The following is a 14,286-nucleotide window of genomic DNA, read 5'->3' on the forward strand; positions in this document are numbered from 1 at the left end:
AATACGCATTAGCGTAACAAAAAAAACGACACATAAAAAATATTACTCTAAATGTTAATGTGTGTGTATATTAGTGAGGTTGAAGAAAGAAAATAGAAATATTTGCTATCATTAAATGACAGCGTGAATAAAAATATTTGTGAGGTTGTGATAATTAAACGATATTGAGATTAAATATATAAGTGATAAAAAGATCATAAAATTCCTTTGAAAAAAGGTAGAAAAATTAAGAGGAACATCCTTAAACAAAATTAAATGGAACGGTTCCAAAAAAAAATTAAATGGAAGAAAAAAACATATTGAAATATAATATTAAAAAATAAAAGAATAGGTTTCCAATGTGAATTGAAGAGAGATGCTTATGAAATAAATTGTCGAGAAGTAAACCAAGTTGCTTGGACTCTAGTGGCAAGTAGCTCCTTCCAAGAACGTACCCGGGGAATACCGTGTTCGATTCCGATGAGGAACAACGCTTGGCCAATGTGCATGCCTCTACGCACGAACCGGATTAGTCGCCCACCTTTGGTGGGTCAGAAACCGGTGCGAAAGCCAAAAAAAAATAAAAATTGTCGAGAAGTAGTTTTGTGAAGTAGCATTCAATAACTTTTGACCAAAGCTCATTCCATTCAATTTTACGCATTAAAAAAAGTACCTTTTTTAATAAGTACTAATTGATTTTGTATTTGGCTTAACTTCTCCTTAAAAATATAGAGAAGTTGAAAAACAACCGGGTCAAATGGTATCTTAATCTCCCACAACGGCGGTGTAGATAGCACCTAACGCAACACTAAAAAAAATTATATGCATTAGCATAACAAAAAAAAAAACAGACAGACGGACGGACATAAAATATTACTCTATACATTAATGTGTGTGTGTCTATATTCGCGAGGTTGAAGAAAGGAAATAAAAATATTTGGTATCATTAAATGACAACGTGAATAAAAATATTTGTGAGGTTGTGATGATTAAACGATATTGAAATTAAATATATAAGCGATAAAAAGATAATAAAATTCCTTTGAAAAAAAGATACTAAAATTAAATGGAACCTCCTTAAAAAATTAAATGGAACGGTTCAAAAAATAAAATAAAATAAAATGGAAGAAAAAATATATTGAAATATAATATTAAAAAATAAAATAAAATGTTCCCAGTGTGAGTTGAAAAGAGGTGTTTGTCAAATAAATTATCGAGAAATAATTTTTTAAAGTAACTTTCAAAAACTTTTTGGCCAAAACTCATTCCCTTCAATTTTAGGCATTTAAAAAAATATTTTTTTTATTAAGTACTTAATTGATATTGCGTTTGGCTTAACTTCTCCTTAAAAACGTAGAGAAGTTGGAAAAAAAGTCGGGTCAAACGATAACTTAATCTCCCACAACGATAATGTAGAAGCAACTGAATTTAGGTTTATTTTTATTCTTATAAAATAAATATAAAATAAAAAAGAAAATAATATAAAATAAATAAAAAAGAAATTTTTTTGGATGAGGTGGCACTCACCAAGATTAAGGAGTTATAGAATTACTAAATTGCCCCTTCTATGGACAAAATTGTAATTTTACATAGCATCAATTTTAATAAATAGTTAGTAGATTGTCTGCTAAATATTTGTCTTTGTCAATTGTTAAAGTCAAGTAGAAAATTAAGGACCATGCAATAACACATGAGGGTTCTATTCTTTTAATCATTGAAGTTATTTATTCACGATTCGATTCTGAATTTGAAACAGATTCTAAGTTACCTATGTGAATTTTTTAGTGTTGTTGTTATGACAACAAACACTTCATCGTTTCAGTTAAAAGATGTATATCTATAATCTGATTTATTCTTCTTGTATTTAGGAACAATGAAACCGTAAGTAATTTCTTCGGTAGATATAGCAGTCAAAACGTCTTAAAATTGTTGTTTTTGGATTTCGAAACTGCTGTATTTGAATTTCCAAATTCTATTTTGAAAAGAAATATCCACCAAATTTGTTACTAGGTGAGTCACGACCAGGTCGCTCTCTTTAAAACGTTTCGTGGCACTGCCTAAAATTGTGCAAGACACACTATCAACCACACCGCCTCTAGGATAAAACAAGTCCAGCTACAACTATGCAGTTAACTACTGCACTGTAGAAAACCATTTGAGATTTACACCCTCAAATATGGTACTAAGACCACTCTTTAATACTAAAACTACTTTAATATAGTATTGTTACCACTCTGTTATGGTGTTGAGACTACTCAAATATGATGTTACCACCATTTTAACGTTAAGTTCTCTAATCTATCGATATGGTACTACGCCCACTCAAATATGGTGATACCACCATTTCGACTTTTTAATTTCTCCTCAAGTAGAAAAATAAATATTGAAAGAATATTTATATACTGTTAAAATCATTCTTAATTTCGACGGGACATTATTGTTTCAAAAAAGGACTATGATCTTAAAAATACTTTTTATTCTGAAGGGACTATGTTTTTAAGACCGTTCTTAATTCTGAAGAGACGTTATACCGAACAGGGACTAAGGTCTTAAGAACACTCTTATTTCCTATGGGACAAAAAAAGAAGATGAAGAGAAGAATAACTCGTCAACACAAGCTGGAGGGAGAAGAGAGAAAGAATTCTCGACAATTTAATAGAAACTCTTTGGTGTGATTTTTGAACTGAGTAGTCTTCAATTTATATAGAGATTTTGTAACTGCTTTAGCAAAAATTGCGGCAGCAGGCCACAAAAGTGGATCGGATCAAAAGAAACAAATCCACAAAAGTGGAGGAAACAAACTCATTGGATATGAATGAAGGAAAGATAAAAAAATTTAGTTGAATTCTTATTCTTATTAGAACCACTGTAAGGTAAATTTATAGGAAGTGATATTCACGAATAAAAATAATAATTACTATAATTTTTATCATTATTAAGTATTTAAAATTAAATACCGCAATTTAAACACTACTAATGTGTGTGTTCTATTTTATATGGGACCCTCACACTCTATTTTTTCAATTCCCATAACATTAGATAAAAATATAATTATTTGATGTTTAATCTTCCAATTTTTCTTCCAACATCACACCCAGCGGTGCAGGCAACACCCAGCTAGGCTGGGCTATAGCCCAGGCTCTGCTGCTGCTTGCTTTGTAAAAGCCCAGCCCAATGTCATTTTTTCTACTAAAAAATAAAGAGACAGGATTTAGTGTTTTTGAGCATGTTGAGATAAGACATGCAGATTTTGCAGTAGAGATGGTAGATGAGATAGAGGAGAGTCACATCCCTAAAGTTAGGAGTACACTTAGAATTACTTTAAAAAAAACTATTATGCAGAATCTAGAGATAAATGAATTAGATAAAAATATGATTTTTGATAAAACACTGTGATTTCATTTGATTCATGTAGTCGATCTATAAGACTTAGTAGTTGTTGTTCTCTGCCAAGCAACTAGTAAATTGGATGTATGAAATGGAATTTGAGAGACTTTGATAAATCCATTTTGCTTTCATTGATTCATCAATAGAAGACTTTTGCGAAGAATGATGAAATGGGATTTTAAATACTTCAAGACTGCGTCTCCTTGATCGGAATGGTAAGGAGTTGTTTACTTCAGCCATTTTCTGTTTGTATTTATAGAAAAAACGGAAATAGGTTGTGAAAATATGTTTACCTGAGCTTTTGAAAATATTGTGTTAAAACGTTTTCTGAAAACGGTCCATTTTTAGAAAGAAAAAAATAGTTTCCATTGTAAAAAAAGGAAAGCATGCTCTTCTTCGAGATATAGAACGGATGATGAATTTAAAGCATGTTTCAGTTAATGGAATGAATCAAATGGCTGCAAAGAAAGAAGGATCTGTAATATTTGAAAGGTACCATGCTTTTGTATAGATGATGGTCAACATGGCTTCATATTGCATGTTTCAAGAAGTGGCTTCAATATAGTTTCATAGCAGTGCTAGCTCCTACAACATTTACAATCCTTATATTTATTATTCGCCTAGTAGTTTTGAAATCATCTCAATTGTTACCGCGTTAAACAATTAAAAAACATAATTGGCATGAGAAAAACTTAAAATCATCAACTTGTTATAATTAATTAATTTAAAGGATCTAAGTAGAAGGAAAAAAACTTAAAAAACAATTTGTTAGGATTAAATAACTTAAAAGTAAAAAAACAAAACATAACTAATTTACTAATTTATAGTAGATGAATTTATAGATGATCGTTGATAATTGATTTTAGGCAAAATAGCACAATTAGTCCCTTAACTTTATTTTAGGTAACACTTTCGTCATTTATCTTATTTTTGTCACGATTTAGTCCTTTATGTTATAAAATGACAATATCTTATCATTTTTTTATGAGATTTTTTTCAAAGAAATTTGATTTTCTATGCTTCTATGATGAAGATTTATGTTTGCCTATGAGTTTGATGATTTTTTTTGGAGTTTTTGATTATTTTTTTCATAAAAAAGGATAACTATGTTGTTATTTTATAACATAAAGGACTAAATCGTGACAAAAAAAAGATAAAGGACGAAAGTGTTACCTAAAATAAAGTTAAGGGACTAATTGTGTAATTTTGCCTTGATTTTATACTAATTGAATTTTTTTATTTAGCTTTACAATTATTAAAGAAAATGGTTATTATGACGGATAAAGTGTTCGAACCCAAAACTTCGATTAAGTTAGAAGAGACTCATTACCATATCATTTAAGCGTTAATTATTTATTGGTGGATCAAAAAGATGTACAATAAAAAAAAACTTCAATCCATTGGTGGATTAAGAAGAGATATAATAAATTCAGTATTACTCTCTCTCACCCACCTCATTCTCAAACTCCCGCCGTTGGTACTTTCTTTTTCTTGTCTATTGAAGATGAGTGATTTATGGTCAATTTTGACTCAAAATCACCTCTCCTCCGAGTTGTTTTTCTTTATATTCTAATTAAATAAGTGATTTTCACATATTTTTAGTTTTCTTTCGTTTGTTTTTGTGATTTTGTCGTCTCTGCACAACTTTGTTTGTTTTGATTTTCCGTTTTTGTGCGGTGTGTTTTTTATTTTCCGTCTTAGTGCGGTATTTATTTGATTCAGGTTGAAAGATCCGCTTTGAGCAAGTGCAAATCCGATCAATGACTTTGGTGTCATCAGCATTGCATATCTGGAGACATGCGTATTCCGGACTTTAATATAACCGTATTTGTAGGCATAAGTACTTTGCCGTTTTATGTTATTAAGATGGATGATATGTGTTTGTTCACAGATTCATTCTTATCGTTTTTAACGACTTTGAATATGTATTGTATCGATGTACTCTATCAATTTGAATGAATGAATATCGTTTATTTTTTTGTAAAAAAAAAAAAGAGATAATAAATTTAAAAACTTAAAAAATTCACTTTCTTGTTTTTTTTTTTTTTTTTTTTTTTTTTTTTTTTCACTTTCTTAATAGTAACATTAGCAAACAATTGGTTTCAATCAAACGATCTCATAAGCATAAACTAAGTTAAAATTAAAATTGAATTATTGCCAAACATACCTTAAATATTGAGTCATAACTGAATTTAACCACATACCATAAAAAAACATCCTCACATCACACCACCCATTCTCACTCTCATCCTCCTCCTTTCAGCAATATGACGACGGAATTCATCGATCTCGAAACCCAAGACGGCGTACGGATGCCATGGAACGTAATCCCCGGCACAAAACAAGAATCCGTAAACGTCGTTGTTCCCGTCGCCGCCATCTACACTCCGATCAAACACTTCCCAACAATGCCAATCCTCCCATACTCCCCTCTCCGTTGCCGCACTTGTCGCTCAATCCTCAACCCTTTCTGCATCGTCGATTTCGCCGCCAAGATCTGGATCTGTCCGTTTTGCTTCCAACGCAATCATTTTCCTAATCATTACGCTTCAATCTCTGAAGATAATATGCCAGCGGAACTTTTTCCTCAATACACTACCGTTGAATATGATTCTGTTAACGATTCTGGACCGCACGTGCCGCCGGTGTTTTTGTTTGTTGTTGATACGTGTGTCATTGAGGAGGAGATTGGTTTTCTTCGATCTGCGATTTCTCAAGCTGTTGAGCTTTTGCCGGATAATTCGCTTGTTGGTTTGATTACGTTTGGGAGTTTTGTTCATGTTCATGAGTTAGGGTTTGGTATTGTTCCCAAAACTTATGTGTTTAGAGGTAATAAGGATTTGTCTAAGGAGCAGTTGTTGGAGCAGATGAGTTTTTTCGCTAAGAAACCAAAGCCGGCGGTTGGTGTTGTTGCCGGTGCGCGAGATGGACTTTCATCTGAGAGTATTTCGAGGTTTTTGCTTCCAGCTTCGGAATGTGAATTCGCCCTTAATTCGGTAATTTGCATGTTGGATAGTTTGGTTGTGTGTTGATCAAAGTTGTTAGTGGCACATTGCAGTTCAATTCCGCTGCTATAGCTGCTATTTAACAACACTCACGTAGTGTTGTTAAATAGCAACTATAGCGGTGGTATCATGCTATTCTGTAGTATAATTTGAACAAATCACAATTGTTTCATGATACCCTATTTACTATTTGGGATAAAATGTTGTGGAGTAGCGGCTATAGTGATGCTTTGACATTGTTTTCTAGCAGAATTTGAACAAACTACTAGTTTTTGCGATTGATAACATTGCGCCCACAGAACAATAGTGATTTGTTTAGATTTTGTTATACTATAGCTGCAATTTGACAACACTGGTATTGATGAATTGAATTGTGTGAGTTTTGGTTTGGATTGTTTTTGCAGGTTTTAGATGAGTTGCAGAGGGATCCCTGGCCGGTGCCGGGTGATCAACGGGAGGCGAGGTGCACCAGCACGGCGCTGAGCATTGCGGCTAGTTTGTTGGGTGCTTGTGTTCCTGGTTCTGCCGCAAGAATAATGGCGTTTATTGGTGGACCGGCAACAGAAGGACCTGCTCCTGTAAGCGTTTCTCTTCTTACTTACAGAGTGACAATATAGTTTCTTTTTTTGAAACAGACAATATAGTTGGTTTGATTTGATAGTATGTTGGACATGAAGGTGTCTGGCCGATAGAAAGTATAGAGTAGCTTTACTTGTGTCTAGCCAGCAAAGTAGAGACTAGATAGTAGCTTTTTCTCAAATGCATTGGAAAACGTGTGGATTGAAATCCAAACACATACTATATAGTCAAATTAACTGTGAAAGATTTAGACAGCATCATTTATGGTGTTAGTCCTTAGATAATTGAAAATTTGTAATTACAGATGTTGTACTTGAATGCATATTTAATATTTTGTTGGTTAAATTAGTCTCAGGACCTCAGGTTAGAATATTTTAGTTACCAATTCACCAGGGTATGTTTGGATGGATGATTTTGAAGAAGAAGGGCGGGCTGTGATTGAAGTATTATATGACCATTTATCATACGGTTCTTTGATATATATATATATATATATATTTTTTTTTTTTTTTAAATATAGCCTTCGCCCTCCAAAACCCCCTCCCAAACACACCAAAGATTACACATTTGAGGACTAAAATGTTATTCAGGAAGCCTTCGAGATAATATTTCGATTATTTTGGGACTCACATGAAAATATTATATCTTTCTAAAAATAGTTCTACTAATTACTCTATGCTTACATCTATCAGAGACTAATTTTACTTGACATCTATTCATGTTGTAAGGTAAAGCATAATTCCTCCAACAAGAATATGCATGTGTGTGTGTGTAACCTTCGGAATCTGCATATTAATGTACTGCATACATTTAGGATGAGTTATTGACTGTAAGCAAGAGCTAGTGGTTTTGTATTTTTCTTCATGACACAAAATCCCCCTAATTTGGGGGAACTTAAATTTATTGAAGGGAGATTTTGGAGGGCGTGGATAAATTATTCAAACCCAAACAATGTTGTTATAATATTCCTAAAATTGAAAATATATTTCTTTTATCATTCTCTACAAGCTCTCTCTCTTAGAAAAGATGAAAAATTTCTCTCTTTTTCCCTCTAATCCCCTCCCCCTAAAGCCCTCCCCTCCAATCTCCCAAACATACCCTTAGGCTTTATTTACATAATAGAATCTACCTTTTCATTTGTAAGTTTTTTCTGACAAAGTTATCCAGTTTCAGTGGATAGCAGCTGTTGTATCTCCATTTACATTTCGTCTTATGATTCTGGAGAGTTTTGTGGTTTCTTTTGTGGGTTTTTTTCTTCCTCAGTTTTGTCCTTTTGTCATTGCTTTTGGGCCCTCTCCTGTACTTTTTCTCTGTCTATAGAAATTCATTTTTATCTAAATAAAAATATATGTCGTGGAGGCAATTGTTCTGTTGTCATTTTGACATTAGTGTGTATGATAATGATTGACCTCTATTTTTTGAGTGCCTGTACCAAGGGAATGTATTTGACTGTTTATGATCATACTGTTAGGTATTTCATTTACTTCTACTGATGCTATGGATAGAAATGATTTCCATCTCTTTTCATTGGTTGACACTCAACTGTTTCCGTCCGTACGAACTATTGTATATTGTTGTAGATTGTATCCAAACAACTTTCTGAACCAATTCGCTCCCACAAAGATCTGGATAAAGATTCTGTGCCACATTACCATAAATGTGTGAAATTCTATGATGGGCTTTCAAAGCAGCTAGTACATCAGGGTCATGTGCTAGATCTCTTTGCTTGCGCTCTTGATCAGGTAAAGTTCTCCTTTTTCAACTGATCTTTTCTGGTTGGCGTACATCATTATGCTTGTTTGTAAGCTGGCAAAGAGATCCTTTAAACCAGTTCACTCATTTTATAATCAGAAGTAGTTACCAAACAATGTTTACAATTTCTTTTCCATGAATATTTTTATATTTGACCAAGTTGTTTTTTTCACCTGTTTTCTTTGTTCTAAAGGCATTCTTGATGTTCCTTGCTTGTAACCTTGTCAACTAAGATTGTAGTTTCATGGGAAAAATTGTTTAATTTTTTTTTACAAAGCTTAAGTGTTGTTTTATATGACGAGTTAATTCTGAAATGATGCCTCCTACAGTCGTACTATTAATAACTTGATTGTCCAACTTTATAATTCCTGTTGTCTAAAATCCTTGGCTAATTTCAAGGAGATTAGAATAGAAAAATGTTGAACATTTTGTTAAATGGCCTACTTGATTTTCTTCCTATTGAAATATGCGTTATTGTTTAATGGCTTCAAATGTTTGTAATCATATTCTGGTGGTTGTTTTTGCTTTGTCTAATGTTCTTATATTTGAAAATATAATTTTTTTGGTCTACTCTTTATCTTTCAGGTTGGCATTGCTGAGCTTAAAACTGCTGTTGAAAGGACCGGGGGCCTTGTTGTACTTACTGAAAGTTTTGGCCATCCAGTGTTCAAGGATTCACTTAAGCGTGTTTTTCAATCTGGTGATTATGATCTGGGCCTCGCATCAAAGTAAGTAATAAAAGATTTTAATTTTTCTATGATATGGATCGTCTTGAATTTCTTGTTTCTTGCTATGTGTAGTTAAGTGTTAACCCTACTATTCGTTCTCCCCTTATATTTGGTGCTCTATATTCAGACACTTAAGCTGTCTTTTTCTGTCCATGGCCTCCCCAGTGCCACAGATCCATTTAGTCAGCTTTTCTTGCATCAAAGACTGTTCTTGAGCCTTGTCCTGTCATCAACCTCCATATGCCTAAAGACCCAAATCTTTCTCAAATGACTAGATCTCTCACCTCTCAAACCTCCTTGTTATTTATATTCAGCATTTTCCATCTCAAACAATTCTCACCTGACTAATGGGGACAATCTATTGTATGCGCAAATTTATTATTGTTAGATAAGATACGACTCATTTATATTCGGTGAGCAGTACCAGTTACATTTGTGTACCAGATTTTAGGGTTAAGGAATGAGGAAAAAAGATAGACGGCAGACTATAATTGGGACAAGTAAGATGATTTTGGAGTTGATCAGACGTAGTTTTAAACATTGTCGAAGGTGGTCTAGAACATGAAACCAGTTAAATGGTATATACACGGTGAGTAGTCGACAACCATTATAGTAGGATTCTATTTCTAATTACTGAAGGACTATCTCCTGTTAACATAGTAGGATAAAAAGCAAATAATAATGATATCGACAGCCACCTTAATTCTATGATACGATTTATAACAATAATTGTAGAATTTGAAGAGTATCACATAATAAACACCATGGAAAATAGTCGCCAACAAATTAGGAGTACCAAACCAAGGTTGCTGGAATAATGCAAGTAGGTCTGTGGCATCTGGATCCAGAAACATGATTTCTGGCTATGAATAGTTACGAGGTTACATATTACTTTTTGTCCAAATCTGAAAGATCCCTGTATTCATAAACAAAAGCGTATTCTTTTGGCTTCTGATTCCAGCCAGATACCAGAAACACATGTTCTCTAACCAAAACAAATCTATGAGAAGTTGACTGGCACTTAACCTTATTTTATCTACTCTGTGCAGTGGAATATTTGAGATAAACTGCTCTAAGGACATCAAAGTCCAAGGGATTATTGGCCCTTGTGCTTCTCTTGAAAAGGTATGTCTAGAAGTTTTGTTCTATCTTTTTCGCATGTTAAATTCCATATAGCCTCTCCCAAAAGGAAAACAAAATGTTTAGCTGCTTCTTTGTATATGCAGAAAAGCCCATTATGCTCAGATGTTGTTATTGGTCAAGGGGGTACTAGTGCATGGAAGATGTGTGGCCTTGACAAATCGACATCACTGTGCCTGTTTTTTGACATTGTGAGGAAGGAAACTCCAGACGCTACAATGCAATCCACAAGCAATCAATTTTACTTCCAATTCTTGACTTAGTATGAAAACTATCTTAGTGCGCCTTTGAGTAATCTGTTGTCTTTTGTGGTAATGTGGTTGAAATATTTCTCACTCATCACAGATTTTTTGCTTCAGTTATCAGAATAACAGTGGACAAATGAGGTTTCGGGTTACAACTCTTTCACGTAGATGGGTTGCTGGACCAGGAAGCATACAGGTAAGCTTTCATCTACCACCATTTGATTCACCAAATTTAGTTATTTTGATATCCATTATTAATACTGCAAAGCAATTCATTTGGGTAATACTGCAAAGCAATTCATTTGGGTTTGTCATTTTGTAAAATTTATTATAAAAAATGGTCTTGGGAATTATATACAATGCATATTTAGTTATACAGAAGGAATTAACAAAACAAAGACTTTTCTTTGATTATCATTATATTTCTTCCCTTGCATATTTATCAGTAGTTCAGGGAAATTGATAGAGACATCATTTTGAGCTTATTTTGGGTTATTTATACACAATTTTTCTTTAATTGCCCTTTTTATTTTACTCATTTCTTTGTTGAATTGGAGTTTTATGTTTATTGTGTTTGGATAATGACCAATGCTAGTTTTATGTTCATTAACTTTTACAATTAGTTAACGATAGTATGATATGATTTATCTAGTAACATGAGCACTCTATTCATTACTGTAATTACAATTTTTTTCCCACTTGTTTTTAATAAATTCATCATTAAATTCATTTTCTGGAATTCATCAATGTTTTATATCAGTTATATGTAAAATTTTGTAGGATTTGATTTCTGGATTTGACCAAGAAGCAGCTGCTATAGTCATGGCACGCCAAGTGTCTTTCAAAATGGAAACGGAGGTGAGTGCTGGATATTTTCTGCTTCTTTTTAATTGTATTTTGGATAATTGTATCTTAGCCTGTTCGACATGTATTTAGCTGGATATAATCCAAGTCATTGGTTTTTGTTTCTCTTGCAGAAGTTTATTTTCATACACCAGTTAAGAATAATTTTAAAAAGGCTCTCTCTCTCTCTACACACACACACACACACACACACACACACACACACACACACGCACGCACGCTCGCGCGCGCACACTCACACACACACACACACACTTTTTCTGCACCATTTCTCTAACATGCTTTACTTGGATTATTATGGATTATTCTTCTGTAAATTGATTATTCCAGTGGAACATGAATAATGGAATTCAGTGAATCAGAACCCATTACAGATTACACTTTTGTATTATATTGTTGAATTGTTGACTAGTACATTGACACAGAAGTATTCTTTGCCAGTTTGTTTATGACACATCCATAGTTGTGAGAACTGTGGACCTGCTTTTCTCTCTCACTGATTAGCTTGATATGTTTTTTGTGCCTGCTTATGAAAAATGTCATTGTTTTGACACCCTGTGATGGTGCAATTTCTGTATCAGGCTGAATTTGATCCTATCAGATGGTTGGACAAGGCATTGATAAATTTGTGTTCCCGTTTCGGAGATTTTCAAAAAGAAACCCCATCTTCATTTAGTTTGTCTCCCAGGTTGTCAATATTCCCACAATTTATGTTTCACTTGCGACGTTCTCAGTTTGTTCAGGTATTCATTTTGTGTTATCAGACCTCTTATAAAGTTTTTCATTGTTGATATTTCGTGCTGCTATATCTGTACTTCCACAGTATTTATTTTTTCCGTTAATTATATAATTGTAGGTCTTCAACAACAGCCCAGACGAGACTGCTTACTTTAGAATGATTTTAAACCGGGAAAATGTTACTAACTCTGTCGTCATGGTTCAGCCTTCATTGATTTCATATTCATTCCATTCTGGTCCTGAGCCTACTCTTCTCGATGTCGCAGCCATTGCGGCTGACAGGGTTCTGCTTTTGGATGCATTTTTCACAGTCGTTATTTTTCATGGTTCAACCATTGCCCAATGGCGCAAGGCTGGATATCATAATGAACCAGAACATCAGGTATTCTCTGGACATGTTATTGCTGATCTAATATCATGTCTGCTAGTTAATTCTGATGAACAAGAGTATCCGGCTGATGGGGACAATATACATTGTGAAAGTATACGAGAATAGGTGAAATCATTTAGTGTTTTGACACGGTTTCATTGTCGGGATAAATTGTACTAGTAGTATATGGGCTTTACCTGATGATTATGAGTCAAGATTAGGTTGAGTAAGGCGCCTGCTGCTTCGACAAGGACTTTCAGTTTATTGGGCCTTGTATTAGTTTCTAAGACTTTGTGATTGTTTGTTTGTTAGATTATTTTGGGAGTTGGGGGATGAATACATTTTGGTAATGAAAGAATCAAAAGAATAAAACATTAATGAACTCAATGTGAATATAAGATCAGTACCACAACATGTTTTTGTGGACAACTTTTATTTGATAGAGGTTTTGCAAAATTATACAAATTTTGAACTTCTTAAGCATCCTATCTCAAAGCCTTGATAACTTGAAACATTTAACTATTTGGGGCATAATCAAAAGGTTTTAACTATGAAATCCATGTTATGGCCTGTGCCAAACCTACTTGATAGTTGGATTGGTTGTTCGACACCTTTCCTAAGTCATAATGCATCACTGATGACCATAGGAAATTTGTGATGAGTAATGATCTTATCTTTGCATTGTCAATTTGGTTAACTTCGGTCAAATATTTTTGCAGGCATTTGCTCAGTTGCTACGAGCTCCTCATGATGATTCAGATTTAATAATGAAAGAGAGATTTCCTGTGCCTCGCCTGGTTGTTTGTGATCAGCATGGATCCCAGGTTTACATTCTTATACTTTGATCTGGCTTGTTGCATATTAGTATATTTTTTTGGAATCTGACATGTTTGGCATTCATGCACATTGTGCAGGCTCGATTTCTTCTAGCAAAGTTAAATCCTTCTGCAACATATAACACCGAAGCTTCACTCCCTGGAGGGGACATTATCTTTACGGATGATGTTAGCTTTGACGTCTTCCTTGATCATTTACAGAGATTAGTTGTTCAATAGAATTATATTGTGTCTTACGACTTTTGTAAAAAAATTCTTGGATTGCTATTATTATTTCCTATTTAGTGCAAAATCTTGTAATTATTTGGTCAATGACAGGAAAGTTTACGTCTACTTTTTACGGCCCAATTGACTGACCTTGGTGACTAGCGCCTTATGCAAATGGCATTTTGGCTTTTGTTTGCAGAACCTTGCCAAATAATTTAAGATCCTTCATTTGGTGGTTTGACTTGTTCTTAATCATGCTACCTTAGAAATATGAGAAAAATGTGGGGTGTTATGTAATTGAAATAAAGAAGAGGGGGTTTTTAATTATTTTTTTTTAAGTCTGCTAGCTTTGGTTATAAAGATTGTTTGATTGGTTATGCAGTTGGATTATCATTGTTGTATTAAATTGGTTTGTTATTTCGAAAGTTTGCATAAACAGTCGTTGGGATGATCTGA

The 14,286-nt window shown here is 33.6% G+C and overlaps 1 protein-coding gene across 1 annotated transcript; it reads left to right on the top strand.

Annotated features, from left to right (window-relative positions):
* Nucleotides 1-5,555: 5,555 nt before the first annotated feature.
* LOC11420685 (protein transport protein SEC23) lies at nucleotides 5,556-14,154 on the top strand. The gene is made up of 12 exons (XM_003626806.4): nucleotides 5,556-6,362; nucleotides 6,776-6,949; nucleotides 8,531-8,692; nucleotides 9,288-9,430; nucleotides 10,480-10,555; nucleotides 10,657-10,832; nucleotides 10,930-11,011; nucleotides 11,596-11,673; nucleotides 12,261-12,422; nucleotides 12,536-12,799; nucleotides 13,507-13,611; nucleotides 13,702-14,154. Exons 1-12 carry the CDS (start codon nucleotides 5,634-5,636, stop codon nucleotides 13,840-13,842), a joined length of 2,292 nt encoding a protein of 763 aa, XP_003626854.1. The 5' UTR covers nucleotides 5,556-5,633; the 3' UTR covers nucleotides 13,843-14,154.
* Nucleotides 14,155-14,286: the final 132 nt, after the last annotated feature.

This window comes from Medicago truncatula, chromosome 8, assembly GCF_003473485.1.
Source record: "Medicago truncatula cultivar Jemalong A17 chromosome 8, MtrunA17r5.0-ANR, whole genome shotgun sequence".
NCBI lineage: Eukaryota > Viridiplantae > Streptophyta > Magnoliopsida > Fabales > Fabaceae > Medicago > Medicago truncatula.